Here is a 23554-nt window from a genome sequence, read left to right as displayed (position 1 = left end):
GACGGAGTATAATCTGTCTATTACCAAAAAAAAGAAAAAAGAGTATACTGCAATAATACTGAGTTGGTTTCCTAATTTGTAGACTACCGTTTTCCTTCTTCTTTGCTTTTTATGTTTGTTGGTGTAATTAATTTTACTTTTTTAATAATTTGTTTTATGAATTCCCAAGAGATTTATGGGTTAATGTTGAGTTGGTTTCATGATTTGTACGTAGCCTACCGTTCTTCTTTTTTGTTTTTATGTTTGCTGTTTTTTAATTTTTTTAATAATTTGGTTTTCAATTCTCTAAGGGAATAATGGACTATTTAACAGAAGACACCAAAAGCGTGATTACGAAAATGACTCGCCCCTCTTGGCTTATATATATATGTGAGTATACTAGTATATATATGAGGGATCCGGTGAAAACAAGTCCCTATGTGAGTATACTAGTATATATATGAGAATGAATCTAATCCGTAGGATTAGATGAAATTCAAGGGCTAAGATTAACTTCCCACCTACCAAGTAATAAAAGGAAGACATTTCTCTATCTAAAACTAATATCAGACGTTCACTCTTTCCCTCTCTCTAAAATTCAACCTTCTTCCTCTCTCCTCAAAAACTGCCATTAAAGCTTAAACAACGTCGATAAAGCTTCTATTCACTCGATTATTCGTTGATTTCAAGTAGTTTATCGTCGAATTCTTGTATATTTCTTCATTTCTTCTACAATTTTCGTCAACTTTAACCTATTTTGTTTTTAGTTCGGATACAATTGAAGGTGAAGAAGCAGAAAATTCACAAAAATCAGGCCGAAAACCTACGAACGGAGAAGGTAAACAACAATACTCAAATTTCTAACTATTCGCTTAATTTAGAATTTAATTTAAGTTAATTTGTGTTTACTTTTGATTTTAAGGAAAAATATGAAAAGTGGAGATGAAATTGCATAAAAGAAAATCGACGAAAAACAAAATTCAGATTCAAAAGATCGAGAAGAATCGTAGGTAATTAATCGATTGAATGTTCTATGTCATGATATAGTTTTTCTGAATTTTTTTGTGATTATTTTCTGAATTTTTTGTTATTATTTTCATAATCAATTTGTTCTTAGTTTTTGCAATTAATTGTTCGTATTCCTAAATTTTGTGATTAGCTTCTGAATTTATGAATTTTTAGGTCATTAATTTCTGGTTTTTTGAATTAATTTGTGAATTTTTTATATTTTCTGATTTATTTATTTTATGAATTAATTCATGATGTTCTATAACCTATAGTTGTATGTGCTGAATGTTTAAACAGAGAAAATTCATATGACAAAAATGAGATTAAACGCGTTAAACCATCAGAGCCACAACGCACTAATAGCCCTACTGCCGAACAAGCAATTCTGAAGGACATTCTTGAAAATGTTGGGTAATATTTTATAATCTCAATTCTTTAGAACATGAAGGTTCGACATTTAGAACATGAAGGTTCACTGTTTAGAACAAAATTGTTTAATGTTTAGAACATGGAAGTTACTTTTTAGAACATCAAAATTGTTTAATGTTTAGAACATGGAAGTTACTTTTTAGAATTTTTTGCCCTTATTTGAAGCATGGCATATTGACCTTATGTCAGACTGCTTGTAGGCTCTCTTGTGAACATATTTCTGCCTCTCCTAGTAATATGTTGTGAATGTAATTATCTTTTATTGAAAATACTAAAGTCTAGATTCAAGTTGTTCAGCTAAGCATATCTGATCTTCTATTAACTAAGGTTTAGAACATATAAATTCAATTGTTAGAACATATAGCTTAACTGCTTAGAACATGTAGCAATTAACTGATTAGAACATATAGCAATAATGTACAGAACGTATAGCTTCACTTGTTAGAACATATTAATTCAATTGTTAGAACATAAAGCCTATCTTGTTAGAACATATAGCTTATTCAAGGTACGAATTCAAATTTTGATTCTATTTTCAATGCTTGAGTATATCAAGGTGTCAAATTGCTATCATTTCATCAATATAGTTGTGTATGCTAATATTGATCAGGTCTTTCTGTTTGCATCTGCTAAGATTATGCTTATTTTGTTCACCGGTGACAAGTTTCTTCTGATTTTGTTCTGCTCTCTGGTATGCTTTGTCGATGTTATATGTTTGGTGTATTTGTTAGGTTTAGCTAAAGTCAGATTTATGTGGGAAATGCATATATTTTCTATCATCATATATTGCTTCTGATCTTCAGTCAAGAAACATCCAAAAGCCTAAAACTTCTATTTGGTGAACAGATTCTTGAAATTAAATGATTATATATATAATAGATTCCAATATCGAATATTTGCTACCGTAGGCTAAACTCCACCAACAAAGTGCTAAAGAAAGAGAGCAGACGGTAGTTGGGGTGGGAAGTAGAGACCGAGATGCTGCAAATTGGTCTTTGACTAGAAATTATGTACATGTTCTAAACCATAATTGTACATGTTCTGAATATATGTGTACAATGTTTTGGAAAAAAAATAGGTATCTTCTTGAGGTAGTTATAGCTTTCAAGATTCATGCTAATCTTCCTAGAAAGTTATGGGGGGGATCGTATCTTGGCTATTACTTAAGAGAGACTAGAAAACTACTACTAAAATTTACTTCACAAATTTTCTTCTTATGGACAACTTAGGGGTTTTGTTTGTGAATGTCTTGCTTATAACACTGATACATGTAGAGACAAGTTCAGCCTTAGAGCTATCAGGTGGATTTTCATAGGTTAAGAAGTTGATGATCTTCAAAATCATAAGGACTTTTGTTACCATAGATATAACATCAATTAAAGTACTTTCCCTTTTCACAATCTTCAACTCATTATACTTCTTTTTTTCAAAAAGAAGATCTAACCATTCTTAATAATGTTCCCACTGAAAAGGCTTTTTTTTTTCCTGATGAAGATGTTTCTCCCTCAAACTGGTATTACTGTTCCAGAAAATTCTCTTCTGCTGACTAGACCAAATTTAAATTATATAACTTGATGTTCTAAACTATATAACATGATGTTCTAAATTATATAACTTGATGTTCTAAATTATATAACTTGATGTTCTAAGTTATATAACTAGATGTTCTAAATTATATAACTTCATGTTCTAAATTATATAACTTCATGTTCTAAATTATATAACATGATGTTTTAAAGTTATCAGAAGGAAAACAAGCATCTGGAGAAACCATTGATTGTCAACAACCTGTTATAGAAAGTTCCCTTGGTTGTGGGTGGACCGCAATTAAAGCCCTTAATGTTCCAAAACACGATTTCGGGTACCTGATCATACCCAAACTTCTGGTAATTTTCCAAAACACCTCTGGAAATATGTTTTTTTTTGTCATTTTTACACAATGACTTGCGTTCATATCTCAAGAACTCTCTTCGTGACTTTTATGATGCCTTCACTAGGGTTTGAGGTATTTGCTAGAGAAGGATATATTGCCTTAAAATAGGCTTTTTAGAACATATTCTATGGATTTTTAGAACATTTATTATGTGTTTTTAGAACATTTGCTATGTGTTTTTGCATATTTATTCAACTTTCGAACTATTTTAGCAGTTTTTTGCTGGGCGGATGTTTTTCTCTGTTTGGATGTTGCTAGCAGTTTTTTGTGTGTGGTGTTGTTGTAAGTAGTGGTTGTCAATGCTTGATGTTTGGGACAATGCCTATTAGCTCAATCGATAGAGCTTTGTGCGATTGCACAATGATGTAGATTCGAATCCTACATAGGCAACTCTTTGTATTTGGTTTATGATATTAATTAATTCTCATATTTGATGATTCTTTACTTTTGAATCACTTCTATTTACTTTTTAATATGTTCTATTTACTTAAGAACATATGTATACATGTTTAGAACACTAGCCTTTATTTTTAGAACATGAAATCTAACACTTGAACTGAAGGGGGCGTGAAACATAAGTTATCATTTTGGGGTTTATCTTCCGGGCCTGGTTTAATTCATGTAGCATAACCCCGAGGTTTCAGGAGACGGAATCTCCAATGTCTATGCAAGAAAAACACAATATGGGATTTGATGAGTTTGATGATGAGGACGATGATATTGATAGTTGTGATCGAACTAGATAATCAAAACAATAATCAGAAACAGGAACCCCCTTTTCTTGCTAGAGTTAGGTGCATTTGAGCATCTGCTATTTAATTTTGGTCATGTATGCCCCATTTCATAAATCTACTTAAGCGAACCTTATGTGGAAAAACAAAAAATTTGACTGGTTTTTCTTGGCTGACAAACTGGGGGGCACTGGTTGAATATGTCATGGCGAAGGAGGGTAACTCTCTTGTAGGACTTATCCCTATAAATACATCGGAGCTAAGTTATGTGCTCTCAACAACCTATGTAGGATTTGAACCTACGTCCATGTGCAATGTCATTGCACATTGCTCTACCACTTGAGCTAATAGGTTTAAAATATATATTCAAACAAGTGTTCATTGTTGACAACTAATTATGTAAAGAAACAAAAATGAAAGCCCAAAACACATATAAACCTTTAGAACATAAGCACCATTAATTCAGAACATATGCAACGCTAGTTTAGAACATAAGAAAAGGGAAAGACAGTGTGAGTTTTGATCTGATGTCACTAAGAAATATTAGCCTAACTCATCAAGAAAAAAGAATATACAAAGTAGTACGATATCAACACTAATTGGTGCACACGGTTAATGTACCCCTTTCATGTATAATCACTCTGCCGAAATATATACATACACAAGCAAAAATTGAACCATTATTGTTGCACATGAAGGCACGTGATGGTACTAGATTAACAAAAATTACTTTGCAACCAATAATATTAACAAGAGAGGAAATTTCTCCATGAGCTGAACCTACACATGATGGTACACGATCAATCACAGTTACTACAAAGGTAAAATCACCACCATGATTTTTCTTTGTTTAGTTATGATTTTTCTTTGTTTAGTTAATGCATTGTCATAATTAGTTATGATTTTTCTTTGTGGTGCCTGCTGTTTCTGTGTAATCTGGCTGTGTGTAATCAGGTCCTAGTAAAATTTACATATAGTAGAGGGAAATTTGTCAATAAAATTATCCAGGTTGTTGTAATGCTGTGACTAAATTGTTGCAGTCCCAAAGCGGCACCTTTTGATTTCCATACGTCTTCGCTTGCTGTATCCTTAGTAGTAAAGTCGTTGCTTCTGTCTATTTGAAGGAGAGTTGCCGCCCACATTTTATGTGCTCCTTTAGTAATTGTTACTCTATTCTTCTTAATGATCCATGATGTTGCTGCTCTTGATGAAGCTGCATTTTTAGGTGTCGGTTTTTTCTATGCTCCATCAATAATGATTGAGATCCAACTCTGGCTTATTTGTGGGGTGGTCTGATATATGGCCTGTGTTCCATGTTCCATCTGTGAATCCAATGGTTTTTGATGACCATAAGTTCCTTTGGATCCATTAGTTGCTCTCTGAAGACTACATTATTTCTTCCTAGCCAGTCTTGGCATTTGGTATAAGGAGCTGCTTTAGATTGTAGATCGAGAGTAAAAGTTTTTTCACAAGTCTTCTCTTTGTTGTATCTTTTGTTCTTTTCTTTGACTAATTTATGATTCTATTTGCAGTGTATGTGCCCAAGAGCTGAGGCTACAATCAAACAAGTACCCAATTTGTCGTCAACTGTTTAACGAGCTTATTGAGATAAAGATAAACAACACTAATACTAGTCAATGATCTTTTAGAGTTCCTTGTTATATCTTTGATTTGGCCGTATGGAACAGCAATTGTAAACAACTCTCTGCAGTCCCCAGCAATTGGAACAACACTTGCATTTTGTAATTTGCATCTATGATTGTAAAATGTCTATAGTTGTATGCAAGTAAAGTGTCTATCAAATTTTGTATTAATTTAATAATTATATTTAGTTAAGTCATTTTTTGTTTTAGTTATATATTTGTTATATTTAGTTAAGTATAATATCATCTTAGTTTTTAAAAAATTGGTTTAGTTACGAACTTACGATACATTTGCTTTTAGTCAACATTGAATTGATCTTAGTTAAAAATTATTTTGTATAGTTAGGATTAAATTTGTTTTATTTAAGAATAATGATGTTGATTATATTTAATCTTAACTAAAACACGATAATTCTTAACTAATTGTTTTCATTGGCTAACTAATTGGCTTTATTGTTTAACTAATTGAATTTTAGTGCTAAATTAAATTGGTTTCGTTGCTTAACTAATTGAATTTCAGGCTTAACTAATTGGTTCCATTGCTTAACTAGTTTGTTCCGTTGCTTAACTAATTGGTTCCGTTGCTTAACTAATTGCATTTCAGGTTTAACTAATTGGTTCAATTGATTAACTAATTGGTTCCATTGCTTAACTAATTGAATTTCAGGCTTAACTAATTGAATTTTACGCTTAACTAATTGGTTCCGTTGATTAACTAATTTGTTAATTGCTTTAATTAAATCGTTTCATTGCTTAACTAATTGATTTTATTGCTTAACTAATATAATTTCAGGCTTAACTAATTGGTTCAATAACTAAACTATTTGATTTTCAGGCTTAACTAATTGGTTCAGTTGCCTAACTAATTGCATTTTAGGTTTAACTAATTGGTTCAATTGATTAACTAATTGATTCCATTGCTTAACTAATTGAATTTCAGGCTTAACTAATTGAATTTTACGCTTAACTAATTGGTTCCATTGATTAACTAATTTGTTTAATTGCTTTAACTAAATCGTTTCATTGCTTAACTAATTGATTTTATTGCTTAACTAATATAATTTCAGACTTAACTAATTGGTTCAATAACTAAACTATTTGATTTTCAGGCTTAGCAAACACTTTCTTCATATCTGTAAACTTATTGGTTTAAATGCTTAACTAATTAGTTCTAGTGGTTAACTAATTGGCTTCAATGCTTAACAAATTGGTCCAAATACTTAAATAATTGACTAATTAATTTCATCGCTTGACTAATTAGTTCCAATAATTAACTAATTGAATTTCAAGCTTAACAAATAGATATTTTATAAATGTAAACTTATTAGTTCCAGAGCTTAACTAATTAGTTATATTGGTTAACTAATTCATTATATTACTTAGCTAATTGATTTCATTGCTTAAAATTTTGAATCTTAACTAAAACTCTGAAATTCGTTATCTAAAACTCGTAAATACATAACTAAAAATAAAAAATTCCTAACTAAAACCAAGAAAATCTTAACTAAAACCAAAAAACTCTTAACTAGCACTAAGAAAATCTTAACTAAAACTAAAATTCCAAAATTCTAAATATATTCTTAACTAAATGTAACAAAATTATAACTAAAATAACTAAATGTAACAAAATAAAACATAACTAAACCGAAACTATTCTAAAATAATATAATAAATAACTAAAACTATTTATTTCTTAACTAAATACAACAAAAATATAACGGAAATAATAATTAACAAAAAAACCGCAACTAAAAAATTTCATTTCATAACTAAATATAACTAAAAGAATACATTTCTTAACTAAAACCATGAATATTATAACTAAACCAAAATTAAAACTTCACCAACAACCAACAACATCAACATCAAGAGTTAAGCTAATAAATGGGGTCTAAACTTTTGAACTTTTCACCGTTTAGGAATTATACCTTTTTTTTTCACCGTTTGGGACCTCATTTCCTTTTCCGGCCAAATTTAACTAGAGCACATTAAAAGTTTAGGTCCTTGGGTTAAAAGGTTAAAGTAAATCAAAAGTTTAAGGACTAACCTTTTCGTTTTTTCACCTTTTAGGACCTGAACTTTCTTTTTTCACCTTTTAGGATCTGAACTTTCTTTTTTCACCTTTTGAGACCTCATTCAAGTTTTCATGTAATTCCAATTCAATTATTAAAGTTTCTAATCATTAACATATAATAAGTTCAAATTGAAATGATATGTAACTTAATTCATAAATTTAGCTCATATATAAATTGATTTGGGTATCAAATAATCTAATGAATAAAGAAGCAAATAATTATTTACAAGCTGATCATATTTTATATATTCGGTTATGGTATCCAATGACAATAGAAGAATTAAGCAATTTATATAGTAGAGTACGATGTTCATACAATTATACTCAAAGGTTTACGGGGATGGTGGAACTAAAAATACACTACGGAATTTTCCGCCCCGGGACCCAAGTTAGGAAGATCCGCCATTGATGGTATATCCTCACAATTATTTGTGGTCTGTTTGAAGAATATTAATAATGTCTACACAAAAACGTAAAAATAATAAAAATAGGTTAATTTTAAACGAATCTGATTTTGATCACAAGTTAATATATCATACTATTTCTTGATTGTTTTATGACAGTAAAGACAATTGGATTATTGATGCTCATATTTGATGAGGTACTTAAATGATTTATGCTTAACTCGATCAAAATTAATCAGCAATTTCCGAATTAAAATTGCTGACCTCAAATTTTCTATAAACATATTCAAATCAGTTATTATTGGATTACGTAAATTAAGTTTCAACTATTAAAGGTCTTATGAATGAGTAAATATTATCTATGATGTTTGGAGAAGAGTACTATGTAGTTTTAATTGTATGATGGGGTTTGGGAAAGATGAATTATTATTATTATTATTATTATTGTTAAATATATTAATAACAATTATTACATAATAATTAATAAAAATAAAAATATTAATAACTATTATTATAATTATTAATTTGAGCGATAATTTTTTTTTTTGCATTTCCTGATTTTTTTTTTATAGTAAATAAGTTGGTGTACAAAATATGGATATGAGGTCCCAAAAGGTGAAAAAAATATTCAGGTCCTAAACGGTGAAAAAATCAAAAAGTTGGACCCTAACCTTTGTCTTAATATATTGTTTGAGTGATAGTATGGTAAACGGTGAGTTAAACTATGGTTAACTGGCCGAAAAATGAACATGAGTCCCCAAAAGGTGAAGAAAAAAGGTTGAGGTCCTAAAGGGTGAAAAAACCAAAAGGTTGGACCCCAACCTTTAGCTTAACTCTCAACATCAACAGCAGAAGCAGCTCCGGCGACGAAAATCAGGGGCGACCTCCAGCCAGACTAGAAGAACGTACAACAAGGATTACCGCACCATTGCTCCTCCGCGAACAACAACAACAACAACATCGGCAGGTAGTACCGATTGTACCAATTGCACCAAGGCCCTGCACCACATCTTCCTTGCAAGCCTGCTCCAACCAGCAACAGAAGATCAACATCAATTTGGAGATAGAACTGAAAGAGAACAGACGCTCAAAGTGAGGAGAGGTACCTTGAGACGCGAGACCACAGCCGGCTCCAAACCAAATCAAATCTCACCTTCGGCACCACCAAGCGCGGGACCAAAAGTCGAGTCCAAAATACCAACTCAATCCACCGCAGCAGCCCGCAACTATAGGCGATTATAAAGTCAACCGAGAGAGATCGTCGGAAGAGAGATCGGCGGCAAGAATCGGTGTAGCAGCCATTAAATTAGGGTTTGAGACTCAACCTCGTAATCCATTCTTTCTCTCTCCTCTTTTCCTCCCCCTTAGGCGCCACCACCGTTGTTGCTGCTTCTGTTTCTCGTAGAGACGACCACAACTTCGGAGGAAGCCCCAACCATCGCCGCCTGTGCTCCCTCACACCTTCGATCAATGAAAACTGAAACATCAAAATCTCAAACGATTGAAGAAAAATGGAGGAGAGAAGGATGGAAGAGTTACCTCTGTCGTCGTCTTCGTGATCTCCGTCGCCTGCTTCGTCATCTCCGGCATCAATTTCGATGAGAGGGAAAGGCGATTTGGAGGAGAGAGAGAGGAGAGGGGCAGAGTTGCAGAGAGAGAAATGCATTAGAGTTTTGAAATGAAAATTAAAAGAAAAATGTGATATATACTTTCATTAAAAATTGCTGAGTCATGGTGACATCAGTAATTGTGTGGCATCTTGGCTGCCAACAAGGCGGTCTTTCCTGTAAAATCGTCTTTTACAAAAGTTTGTAAAATAAAATAACTAACAATCAGATTTTATTTTACAAAAAGATTAATTCTTATTTATTTATTTAAAAATGAATTTTTAAACACGTAAAAATACAAAAGATATTCAAAACAAATCCTAAAATAAATAAGACATTATTAAAAACGAAATTAAATAATAAATAAATAAATATATGATATTAAAATCAGAATCCTAACCAAAATAAGATTTTATAAAATTTATCTTTTTTTAAAAAAACATAAATAAATAGAGTTTTACTATGAGATAAATACTCAAAGTCAAAGGTAAATCCCTGGCTAATATGCAAAGCAATTGAACACAAAATAAAAGTTTTCGATTTAAAGATAACTATGAAGGGGCGGTAGATTCGAACCTAAAACCTGTTGTAGACTTTATGATATCTACGAAGTATTATATATCTCTATGTAAAATGTATTTGTATATTACAGAGTAGTATTTAAGTAGGCAATGCAATACGCGTTTAAGATTCATGTAAACAATTGCATGTAATCCCAATTTAACCACATGACCGTGAAATTAAATAATGAATTGAATACTCCGTATAAGAAATTATCGATATACTTGGTACATGATATGATTTGCATAACCCAAGATCGAATTTATATTTGTAAAACTTGTGTTATTCCTTTCCTTGTTCCTTTCTTCTTCCTTCTCGAAAGACTCTTGTTCCCCGCTGCAATGTTTTCATCAACATTCTCGGCTTCAGTTAGGTTATCCTGCAGACGTCTTCCTCCTCCGCGGGCCAGACCTTTCCTCTTACTTCCAATTGAAACAAGACTTCCAATTATCATTTTCATATCAGATATATCAAAATTTCCCTCAATCCTATTAACCCCATAATTAATCTCCTCCGTTTCGATATTGTACCAGACTAATCCAAAACGATCAGTGTATAACAAAAACTCTTGTGCCCTAATTGTCGAGTAGAACAGTATACGACATGTTCCCTCAAAAACAGGCAGATTGAACAACTCTATCCATGATTCTTTAACACCATATTCTTTCATCACCCATAATTCTTGTTCATCACCACAATCCCGAACCAATGAAATACTTAAACATCCCTCTATAATACACGTATCTTTAACCGTGTAATGATCTTGGATATGAGGAAAGGGTATCTCGCTCCATACTTGATCGTGTAGATCAAAACAAAAGATGACATCTTTCTTCTCGGTAAAAAAATGCAAGGAATTGTTTAAGGTGCCAAAATAAGTCCATTGATTTCCTACGTTTGGAGGGTGTAAGGGTTTCCATGAACCCGATTTCGTGCTATATATCATTCCTTCAACTCGATCAATCATGATAATATGGTGTTGATATAACAAGCACCAAATATACACAATCTTGTAGTCATCGTCGTCACTTTTTTCATCGTAACCAAATCCAGCAACGACATTGCAACTGTAATACCGCGCCGTGTTGTTCGTGCTTAGGACGTTCTGTGCAAAGGGAACAATTTTGAAGGCACGTGGGTTTGTAGGGTTAAAGAGGACATAACTGTTCAAGGAGTTACCACTGCCTAAACATACCAAGCCGTTGCACGAGCCGACTAACCTTGTAGTATTATCACCTTCGAACGCCGGAGGCAAGGCTAGTTTAGTTGGACGAAGGATAGATGAGTATGAGTTGGTAAGATCGCCGGCAATGTAAAGGGAACCTTCAGAAATAAAGATTAGTAATGCATTTGATTCAGGGTTTTCGACAGATATTTTCTGATGGAGTTTGACGAAATCAGAGCCTGTGATATAGTTTTGCCAATTATTGCAAACAAACTTGTGTCGAACTAATGATTTTAGAGGTTGTTGTAATAAAATGCCACAGAGAATATCATTGGGGATATTTGCCATAGCTTATTTTTTAAGGGAGGTGCAGTGGAAGCTACCTAGCTAGGGAGTTGGGACTTAAGAGTTAAGAAGACGGATTAACTATGCTTATTATTAATATAAAGATTGAATATATGTATATATATACAGAGAGAAGGTGTACTATGAGACATTGGAAAATAATCGGAATAGGAAAGTGATTTCCTAATCGTTTACGAATTGCTACTGGGAATAGGAAAGTGGGTATGTACTACGCATGTGATTATTGATCACCGGCAGGCTATGGTATGTACTAAGAGACATCTATCGGTCATCAATAATCATTCATCAATAACTATATACTCCCTCCGTTCTTTAATGTTATTCCTATTTGGAATCTTTACACTATTTACAATTCAACAGAATCTTGTAAATTACTATTAATATATAAATTAAAAATATAGTAGCGTGAGGTCTTGTTTGATTCGTCTCAATGAATACTTCAACATTATGAAAATTTTATAATTTTTAATAATACGTAGAGATATTAACCATGTAAAATATGCATTTACCAATGTGTCAAAGTGAAATGGAGAGAACATTTAGGAACAGAGGGAGTAGTACAATATTTCACTAATCACCACTACAAATTTCGCTTTTTACGCATGCTTTACTTAAAGGTTTTTGTCGCCTGAACATCTGTCGCTTAATTATTTATCCACGCCTTATAGCATGATGAAAAATTGAACCTAGATAGCGTCACATTCCACCGAAATCTCGGCACCAGACGACCGTCCTCTATTCATCCATAGCTCGCCAATTTTGAGATACTTCGCGTTAGGATATTTGACGAAACACTATCTTTAAGTTTGGTGTTTTTGTGAATTGCTACTTTTTAAAAGAAAATTATATTTTATTACCTTATAAGTTTGGTTTGTTTGGCTAACACCATTATTTGACGTTTTTTGTTAATGTTTCCCGTCTTTGAACTCCACTACAACGATTATTTAATATGGCAAATGAACAAAATGACATAGGAACGCAGCTATTTAAAATAATAGAAAAAATACACGACCAAAAAAATTAACGGAAAACGTCAAATGGTAGTGTTAGTCAAACAAACCAAACTTATAAGTTGTAAAATTTTAAAAAGTTTTTAAAAGGTAGCAATTCACAAAACCACCAAACTTAAAGGTAGTGTTTCACAAAATTTCCTTCACGCTATTCTGAAATTAACAACGCTTTTGCTGTCGAACTTTTTGTTGTCCTTAATAATCTTCGACGCTATTGTATGTCGATCATTGATTTTGGCGAGTACCTTTAGAGAAAATGACAAGACTGTCGCGTGCCTATCAAAAATAACCTAACTAGACCTCCTAACTACGTAGTCGGGCAAGTAAGGGTCGAATCCCAAGAGACTTATGTATTAAAAACTAGCCAAACTGACTTGAACTTATAGTCTTATACTAAGCGAGTAATCAAACAACGATTGAGAAAGATTATTAAACTAATTCTAGCTAAGAATGTAATTAATAATAAGACTAAATCAAGGATTAAAAACACCTAGAGCTGAGTATCACCACTACCATAATTAATGCAAAGATAAATTCCTACCCCAAACTAATTAAGTAAATGTTCATGAGGAAAAGTAAAACTATATAATGCCATAAACCTCTCTCGAGTATCAATGGCTTCCCTAATAAGCAATCAAGACCAACTCCCGTGGAATCCTGCAAATTAAAGACATTAAACTCAATACCATAACTTCCTAACAATCCCTTCTACCTACTCCCGTGGAGAATTTCATATCCTTAATTGAAATATTCAAATCCGTCAAAACCCAACTCCCGTTACGATAAAGACAATGAAATGATAACAACACTAATTATCCCCAATCTAGTATTGAAAATTGTACAATCAATTAAGCAAGAACAATCAAACAATTAATTTGGGGAATTAAAAGAATAAATCATACATCAATCATGACTAGGATTTACTTAACCCTTTTTTCGAGTTAAAATAGCTACCCATCTTTTATAGGTGGGTTAGGGTTTACTTAACCCTAGATTATAATCAACTCACACATACTAATTAAACAAACAAAATAAGCTAGTGAATAAAACATAATAATAACTAAAGTGAAAAAGGAAAGTAGTGAAGAATAATACTTGAATCAAAAGGTCTTGTGCGCACAAGGTGTACAATAAATTTATAACTTTAACCCTTTTTTTGGTAACTTTAACCTAGTTTTGATCAACTTTTATATTAGTAAAAAAAAATTAATAGATAAATATTTTAAAGGGTTAAATGATTAATTTTATACATTATTAGTTAGTTTGAAGAAATAAGTTTTACTAAAATGAAAAAATTTATCCTAAAAAATAGATAACTTTTACATATATATGCTTAACTTTTAAGCATTTTGAGTTAACTTTTACTCCGATGTACAATATTTATTGTATACCCATTGTAAATAAGAATTTGTGTACTTGAATTGATTATGTCAGGGATTCACGCCACTTTTGTTCCCAAATAATGACCAACAATCTCCGAAAACCAAACTCTCAATCAACGTGAATAATGATCAGTGAAAAAACGCAAACAAGCAGCGTCCTTCATAACACAATAAAAATGACGGCCCGCCTTTTAGGTATTCTATACTATTACTACTTGTATACCTAGTTATAATAGGAAGTATACTAGTTATCAAACTCTAATAATTAGCTCATTAAACGTTCAATACGGGATCAAAAGAAGGTTGCCACAACTCGGATGTGGCATGTACAGTAGGCCGCGGGTACGTCGTGGTATTGATTTTTTTTTTTTTTTCAAACTAACTTAAAATACATTTATTTAGGGAAAATAATTTAGCAAAAATATTATTCATTCTTAAGACAAAATCTTTAATTTCAATTATCATTCGATTTAAACGATTTACTTCGGGGTAACAAAATCTCAAATCTTCAAACGAATTTTATTCCATAAATTATCTCGAGGCTAAACTCGGAAACAATTCGAAGACTAACTTAAATATAGTATTAAAAATTTCAACTTCATTCACCAATTTAATCAAATTTAAAGATCTTAAGCTCGAATTAGGTTTAAGAGAAATTATAATATTTAAGACGACAGTTTCCCTTAATATCATATTAATAGCTGCTTGGAAATCAGGGCTATTACAGATTTTTTCAATCTAACGGTGTAGATAGCTTCTCACGCTTCTCACCATAATACTTCTTTTCATGTGAGCCTAAACCTATATATATAACTTCAATTAAGTTCACATAAAATCTTGGTTTTTCCATTGAGATATTAGGCAATGTAACTGTATCCTTTCTTCTAGTGGGAGGAGTCTATCCTAGATGATTTGCTCCCTAGATAGAAGTTAGGCAATTGGTGGAAGTGGAGTTGGAAAAGTCTTGGCTTCGGGTCATCCAGAATTCTAATAGTGGTTGGATTTTGAAATGGGCCGCACGCAATATGTTGTGGTTGATAATATCAAGTTCATGAGAAAATTAGATCCAGTGGGATTTCCCTTTGTCCTACCACATCGGGATTTTTGGTCATTGGTTACCTTTACACTTCAAAAATGTTTTTGAAGAGATAATTTTTATTAGAAGTTAATAACTTTTGCATTAAATATATTATTGGACACCGAAGGTAATTAAGAATTTCTTTTACACTATTCGATCAATTCTTATTTTATTTGGTGTTGTTACGTATATACTTCCTTTGTTCATATATACTCGTAACGTTTGATATTTTTACACTATTCACATAATTTACTTTGACTATTGTTGGTGATTTATATGTCAGATAAAATATAGTCATGTGAGATCTTGTTAGATTCGTCTCAATATGTATTTTCAAAATATCAATTTTTTATAGTTTTTGCTTGGAGAGAATTTAAGATATTGACAATCTAAATTGAACATTGGCATGCGTAAAAATGACAAACGTTGCGAGTATTTATGAACGGAGGAAGTATGTTTTTAAAATACGGACACATATGATAAATTTTGTCCACGTAATGATCCAATCCATTTTTGACAACTAAGGAGTACTACGTAGGACCTACAAAGATGATAAGATAACGACCGTGATTGGGTACCACAATCCACTAATTATCAAACACATTGCCAAATAATAATGTAGGAATTTTATCAACATTATTGATATCCTAGCTAAATAAAGTGAGAAAATTAAGTGGAAAAAAATGGGAGAAATTATATGCAATAAGTTTATAACACTAAAACATGACATCGAAGGAGCACCAAAGGAGGAAGATTTTGAAGTGATTACTACAAATATTAGCATATCATCCATTGTTAAGCAAGGTTCCAACATTGTTTTGGTTAAATGTCTTGATGTTTCAATTGATCCTTACCAAGTTAACCGCATGAAGAGTTATAGCCCTTCTCAGAATTCGATTATTCCGGCTTCCAAATTGGTTCACGGCGAGGTATTTACTCATTTCTTGCTCGGTCAAATTGGTGTTTTTTTAATGGGAAATATGGTTGGAATGAATTTATTTTCTATGATCCATTTTTCATGTTTGTTACGGGGTAAGTGGGAATGGGAAATGAACATTGGTTTAGGAATAAGAAATGTTGGGCTCAATTCCCATGATTTCATTCCGTATGGAGGGGGTTCAAGGTGCCATTAATGATTAATGAATAAGACAGATGAGTTGTACTCACTCCGTCTCTTTTTGTTCTTTACGTTTTGCTTTTTTAGAATTTCAAAATTTTCTTTACATTTCCTTTTATAATATCACATATATGACTTAGTATTCTATCAAAAATTGTGTCTAATTATTATTTTAACCAATTAAATTCATTATGTCATTTAATATCTCACACTTTTCCATTGGGACATTAAACTTTTCTCATTTCCCAACATCAGAATTTTGATAAAAGTGAAAACATTCAAAGTAAACGTAATTTATCTTGATAAATAAAAAAAATCAAGGAATCTCGATACAAATTAATTAATCGTTAAAACGCGTTAAAAATGTCAAACGTAAAGAACAAAAAGAGACGGAGGGAGTATGTGTTACACTATATTATGCAATTAATATTGTATACTACGGAGTAATTAGTATTGTAATTATGTTAAGGATATATTTACCGTAGCTTGTATACTAGACTATGGGAATTAAATTCTCATAGAAAGTTGTAATTCAAGGGAAATTAGTTCCCACATTCAATTCATGGGAATTTCTTAAAATTGTTTGGTTGATAACATGGGAATTAGGGGGCGTTTGGTTGGGGGTAGTAATCAAAGGGAATGAGAATGAGAGGATATCATTCCCTTTGTTGTTGTTTGTTATGTCTATTTTTTCATTCCCTTTACCCTATTTTATTATTGACTTTACCCCAAAACCTTCTACACTCATTCCCCACCCCCCCCCCCACACTTTCCCATTCCTTTCCCCCTTCACTTACCCACCCCCCTCTCTCCCTCCTCTAACCTTCCACTGCTCATACCAAACCGCCCAGAACCCACCGCCGTCAACCGTCCACCGCCGCCATTGCAAAACCTTCCACCGCCACTTTGGATTCCTATTCCGGAATCTCCAACACATACATCCATCGCCTCCTCTCTCTCTCTCTCTCTCTCTCTCCTCTAACCCTGATATAAACTCCAACCACGCGACCACCAAGCGCCGGCCACCTTCTGGTTCACCGACTATCCACGCCGACCATCCATGCCGACCATCGATCCACCTTCTGGAAGTGGCGGCGACGAGAGAAGGGGGAGAAGGAGTGAACATCGACATAGGGAGGGGGATCGGAGTGGCGGCGACGAGGGGAGGGGGAGAAGGAAAGGAAAACGACAGAGGGAGGGGAAGGGGCGGCGACGAGGGGAGGGGGAGAAGGAGTGGACAGCGATAGAGGGAGGGGAGGGGAGGGGTGGCGACGAGGGGAGGGGGAGAAGGAGTGGACAGCGATAGAGGGAGGGGGAGGGGCAGCGACGAGGGGAGGGGGAGAAGGAGTGGACATCGACAGAGGGAGGGAGAGCGACGGCGACAGAGGGGAGAGGGAGGAGGGGGCAGGGCGGCGTTAGAGGAGAAGGGGACGGAGGGGCGGTGATGGCGGCTGTCGGTGGTCGGTGACAAAAGAGGGGCGAGAGAGAAGATGAATGAAGAATGAATAAATCCATCCCAAACAATTTTTTACATCAAAGGGAATGATTTCCATTCCCCTTCTATCCCATTCTTGATTCCATTCCGTTTACCCCGTGCGAACCAAACGGCCCCTTAGAAATTTCCATGAACTTTGATTGACCAAGGGGAGACTAGGTAATTTACTTCCCATGTTTTGTAGGAACTCAAAATTCCCATGAATTTCAACTTCCTCTATTTTTACCTTTTTATGTCAACCAAACAACTAGCCAATTTATGAATTTCCATGAATTTCCACTTCTCCTATTTTTAGATGTCAACAAACAACCCCTAAATATACTATAAGGGCGTTTGAGGAATTTTATAAGGTATTCCCAATATATTTCACACACACAAACAAGTCAAGGGGAAAATATCAAGCTAAGGAATTCTTACCTCCAAATTTCTATGATAATCTTACACTCTATTTCCCAAATTCTCAACTACATACAAAATGCCCGTGTGTTTTTTTAGTGGGAATTGTTGTTGGGAAGGAGAATTTAATTTTATCCTCACTTAATTTAATTTCCCCATATTTATTTAATGAGAATAGAAAATATGTGTTGGTTTGGAAATGAGAAATAAAGCCGTCAATTCCTTGAGGGGTCGTTTGGTTCGCTGAACTGGAATGGTATGGAGTCTCATACCAGGGAGGTATGGATTGTATTTCCCATACCAAACTGAAACTGTTTGGTTTGATCCTGGAATGGATTATATATCTCATTCATACCGTTTGGTTCTTTATTGAAATGGATTTTGATTCAACTTTTTTTTAATATATATTGAATATATTTTTTTATATATACTAGTAATATATCATCAAATTTGAAAAAAACTACAATTCCACACAAATAATTATCCAAAAAAAATTCAAACGTAAATTTTAATATTTACAATACTCATCGGCTAAAATTATTTGTTGTCTCTTTTATGACTCACAAACCACTGTTAGATGTTTGCTATTTACAACAAACCACTGTTAGCCTAAGGACCTATCCCTAAAATAGAATTGCTGTACCAAATTGACTTGAGAAAAATGTTGCACGGGCATTAATTAATGTTAATCAGCGAACCTTTGAAGGAGTGAATATATAGAATTAATGATGAAAATAGTGTTATTTTTGGACAAAGGGGTGAGTAATACGGGTTCAAAATTTTGAATTATGATGAAAGAGGAATCAATTTTTGGACAAAGCCGTAGTTGACATGAGAAAGCCATAGTATCAGATGACGAAATTCAAGAATTTTTTTTTTTTACAGATCATGAAATTACAGATGACGAAATTACAGATAGCCAAAACAACAATTCAATCCAAGATATATTACAGATGACGAAATTAAAGAAAAATAATAATTAAAACTGACTTTCGACCGTGAATTAACCAACCGGAGAAGATGTGACGGTCATCGGGGATGGTCGCCAGAGGGTCGCCGGATAGTAGATGGCCGGTAATGGTGGGCGGCTGCACCTTCTCTCTCCCCTCTTTTGTGAGTTAGGGTTAGAAACTTGGGTGGAATGGATTTTGAATCTTTGGGGTAGAGGTGGTATGGGATTCCAGGGGTTTGGGAGGGAGATAGAACCTCCTAGGTATGAGACTCCATTCCAAAAAAGCCCAACTAAATAGATGAAATGGGTTCTAACTCCATTCCAATCCATTCCAAATACCCCAACCAAACGACCCCTTAGTTTTATCAACTAGGGGGAGGGTGGCAATTGGGAATGAGAATTGACAAAAGAGTAAAACGACATATTGTCGTTAATAAGTTGGAGAGGAGGAGTAGACAAGTTATTATTGTTAATGGACATCTATTCTCAACTTGTTCCATCCAACATACTAAATTCCCCATGCTATTAATTCAAATCCTATCGCACTCTCATCAATTCCCCATTTTTTCATTTCCACATACCAAACGCCTTTTTACTATGTTAGCGATTACACTTCAAAAAAAAGCTTATAAAACATAGGATTTGTGTACGACTTGTCACAGGTTCGAATCCCTATCTTCCGTTTGTAACTTATAATGTCCTTGTTACTTATTCGGACGCAGAAAAAAAAAAACCTTTGAGGAATATGGATTGATTAATTTGGAATGTTTGGAAATGGCAGGAAATTGATGGAAATGGAATTGGAAAAGTGGTGGTTTCAGGGCATCCAGAATTCCGAAAGGATGATTTAGTGACGGGACGATTAAGTTGGGCACAATATGTCGTGGTGGAGGATGTGAAATTGTTGCGAAAACTCTATGCGATGGGATTTCCCTTGTCATACCACCTTGGAATTCTTGGTATATACGTTCCCTACTAAAAATTATTCGTTTCTTCATTGTTTGCATCGATTTTTTTTTCCCGATGTCATTACATGCACGTTATTTGGAAAGTGATTTTGGTACATCTATTATATACTCCCTCCGTCCCAAATTAGTTGTTACACTTTTCTTTTTCGTCCGTCCCAAATTAATTGTTACACTTTTAAATTAGGAATGATCCCACAATTATTATATTGTGTCTCTCTCTTCCCACTAATTTTTTTTGTCCCCACACCCCATCTCATTCAATTAAAAAAATACCTCACTAACTCCTATCACATCTACTTTTTCAATAAAATAACAATTGATAACCAAACAACCACTTATCACCTAAAACTTTGTGCAAAGGTAAGTGTAACAACTAATCTGGGACGGAGGGAGTAATTAAGTATATGTGGTGCCAATAGGCAATAGTACATGAAACTGTTATCTATTTACATAGAGGTGTGTCAAATTAACGAATTGGGGTGCCATACTCAATTTCCAAGTCTATATCACCATTAAGCTTTAGAGATTTTATAGATTTGAAAAAATTGGGAAAGTTGGAAAGAAACACAAGTGATTATTAATAACCTAAACTCTAAAGGATGAATACATGGGGTGAACCATTGGCTATTTGACCACCAAGCTAAGTTTGACTGTGTAATTGACATTTGTAAGAGATCCACTTATGGAAAAAAAATCACGCCGGTCTGATAAGTTCTGATAAGATGTACCATGTTCTATAATGTCAATAAGTTATAAATAGATCTTATAATTTCCAATCAAGACTTGGAAATAAGTAATTAATTTACTATATAGTAATCTGGTCTGAACAGATATAATAAGTTTTAAGCAGGTCCTACAGATATAATAATTTCAGAAAAGTTCAGTTCAAATAAGTATAGATAAAATCAAGTTTCATCCGGTGAAGAGAACGCCCTCTCAATCCACACTCTAGGAACTTTCGCTTTTCTTGTGTGGCAAGTTGGCTGTTCTTATTTTCATTATGTGTTTGGTATTAATTTGTAGGAGTAAGCGGGCTCACGGCATATGCTGGGTTATTTAAACTGGGAAAACCCAAGAAGGGAGAGAGGATATTTGTATCAACTGCTTCAGGATCCGTGGGCAATTTAGTAGGACAATACGCTAAGTTATTTGGTTGCTATGTTATTGGATGCGCAGGAACCACAGATAAGGTTTGTTTGTAGTACACAAATTGCGTGATAGAAGATCTAGACTCGTTGATTAATATTTCTGTATATGTGGTTTTATATGTACTATTTTCATGTCAATTAAACAGGTTGCTTTGTTGAAGGAAAAGCTTGGCTTTGATGATGCATTCAATTATAAGGAAGAGAGTGACCTTAAGGTTGCTCTTCAAAGGTCATATCTCTAATCCATAAGTTGTAACAAAACCTCTTTGGATGTAGCAAGTAGTGGAGCCAGGATTTTTGAGTCGGGGTGTCTGCATATTAATAAAATAAACCTCATCCAAATTAATTTCCTTTTATAATAAATACTACGTATAATTGTGGTATTGCACCCACGTGGCTCCACCACCGTAGGGCCATAGCTAATATTTAGCGAACCATGTAAATTTGTGTGTTTTTTTATTGTTGTGTTCTAATTCGTTAATTTTTTTGCATATATTAGTTTTTTTTTTTTGATAAATTTTTGTGTTGGCTCCACATTCTTTTTTGCATATGCTGGCTCCACATAATATTTTGTGTTGCATATGTTAGTTTTTTTGATAGTTATTTTTTTGATAATTTTTGATAATTTAACTTGGTTTTTTTTTTTTTTTGATAATCCTTCTCTGGGTTATTTTCATTATGTGTTTGGTATTTGTAGGAGTTAGCGGGCTCACGGCATATGTTAGTACTGTTACAACACCTAATTAATACACTATTCTTATAACTAGTGATAAAATTGAACTTGATCGGGTGTTTAAACTTATAAATGAACGTAGCTAACACATTGTTAGTCAACCAAGTTAAATTCTGTATTTTTTTTTATTTATGTTGTTAATTATCTTTCTTGCATTTGTTATAACAAAATCAAATGCGGGCGCAGATACTTCCCAGAAGGAATTGACATATATTTTGACAACGTGGGTGGAGAAATGCTAGAAGCAGCCGTTGCAAACATGAACACCTATGGTAGGGTGATTATTTGCGGTGTAATATCAGAGTACACTGATCCTAAACGACGAGCTGCTCCCGACATGATCAACGTCATTTATAAGAGGATCACCATCCAAGGTTTTCTGGTTTCCGATTACAAGGATGAAGATAACTTCACAGAGTTTGTATCGACAACATCAAAATACCTTAATGCAGGTCAAATTCAGGTTCTTGAAGATATCTCTATTGGCGTAGAGAGCATCCCTTCTGCTTTTGTAGGCCTATTTTGTGGTCGTAATGTGGGAAAGACAATCGTTAAGATAGCGGATGATTGATTCATCCGAGTTTCGTCATAGATTGACCGAGGCCGGCCTCGTACGTCGTGACTATTGTTAAAGTAACGAATTAGTTGTAGAAGAAATGCTTTTAAATTGGAAAATGTTACCAAATTCTTCATGTACATTTATGTGTTGCAACATGATCATAAAGGGTCCATTTAATCCGTATCTGTTTTTCTTTCTTTGCCCCAAATGTATGAGCCAAAACTCAAAAGGGTATTACCACCAATGGAAAGTAGAATTTGACATAGAAAGAGAGAAGAAAATATAACATTTCTTTATTTTATTCATCTCTCATTACAAACTTAAACACAATTACATCCCTCTTATCCAAAGTGATAAAAGGTCCCAATAAATTATTTGTGTCGCAAGTCGCAACTATTTTTTTAATTACTTAAAAATATAATACTTCTTCCGTTCCGGAAATATCGCACCATTTGATTTTTACACTCTTCACACTACGACTTTGGCCATTTTTTGTGATTCGTATGTAAGGAAAATTTATTCATGTGGAGTTATGTTAAGATATGTTAAGATATTAGATATTATTCTGTGAATATTCTGTAGAGTCCTAACTATGGTAAGTTACCTAATGTGTACCTAGGGTTTAGGTAACTGAGTTGTACTATATATACGTGTGTTATTAATGAGAATCATACGAGATTACACAATATTTGACATGGTATCAAGAGCCTAGGTTAAAAACCCTAGATTTTTTTTTCCGCACGAGTTTGAGAGAGTTTGAGAACAGCGAATTCCTTCGCTTGTTGAGTACTGCGTTCTGAGGAGTTACAAATTCCT

At 33.5% G+C, this 23554-nt stretch overlaps 2 protein-coding genes and 1 long non-coding RNA gene across 3 annotated transcripts; 1 reads left to right on the top strand and 2 right to left on the bottom strand.

The window, feature by feature from the left end:
* Nucleotides 1-8641: 8641 nt before the first annotated feature.
* LOC130467023 (uncharacterized) lies at nucleotides 8642-9860 on the bottom strand. The gene is made up of 3 exons (XR_008927182.1): nucleotides 9741-9860; nucleotides 9308-9662; nucleotides 8642-9224 (listed from the first exon to the last, which is right to left on the bottom strand). It is a non-coding gene; the product is annotated as an uncharacterized lncRNA (long non-coding RNA).
* A 771-nt stretch (nucleotides 9861-10631) lies between these two features.
* On the bottom strand, nucleotides 10632-11882 carry LOC110778836 (F-box protein CPR1-like). Its single transcript, XM_021983379.2, has one exon. It carries the CDS (start codon nucleotides 11880-11882, stop codon nucleotides 10632-10634), a length of 1251 nt encoding a protein of 416 aa, XP_021839071.2.
* A 4106-nt stretch (nucleotides 11883-15988) lies between these two features.
* Nucleotides 15989-22921, top strand: LOC110795012 (2-alkenal reductase (NADP(+)-dependent)). The gene is made up of 5 exons (XM_021999983.2): nucleotides 15989-16299; nucleotides 20112-20289; nucleotides 21322-21488; nucleotides 21593-21675; nucleotides 22366-22921. Exons 1-5 carry the CDS (start codon nucleotides 16054-16056, stop codon nucleotides 22748-22750), a joined length of 1059 nt encoding a protein of 352 aa, XP_021855675.1. The 5' UTR covers nucleotides 15989-16053; the 3' UTR covers nucleotides 22751-22921.
* The last annotated feature ends 633 nt before the right edge of the window (nucleotides 22922-23554 follow it).

Source organism: Spinacia oleracea, chromosome 2 (assembly GCF_020520425.1).
Source record: "Spinacia oleracea cultivar Varoflay chromosome 2, BTI_SOV_V1, whole genome shotgun sequence".
NCBI lineage: Eukaryota > Viridiplantae > Streptophyta > Magnoliopsida > Caryophyllales > Amaranthaceae > Spinacia > Spinacia oleracea.
Note: the sequence above shows the minus strand (reverse complement) of the source record. Positions and strands in the feature narration are given on the sequence as shown.

What these genes read in the sequence shown, in the direction of transcription:
- LOC110778836 (XM_021983379.2), bottom strand. Translation starts at nt 11,882, where the DNA reads ATGGCAAATATCCCCAATGATATTCTCTGTGGCATTTTATTACAACAA.
- LOC110795012 (XM_021999983.2), top strand. Translation starts at nt 16,054, where the DNA reads ATGGGAGAAATTATATGCAATAAGTTTATAACACTAAAACATGACATC. An exon ending in CCAAATTGGTTCACGGCGAG is followed by an intron (nt 16,300 to 20,111) that starts GTATTTACTCAT and finishes TGGAAATGGCAG; the next exon opens with GAAATTGATGGAAATGGAAT. An exon ending in ATACCACCTTGGAATTCTTG is followed by an intron (nt 20,290 to 21,321) that starts GTATATACGTTC and finishes ATTAATTTGTAG; the next exon opens with GAGTAAGCGGGCTCACGGCA.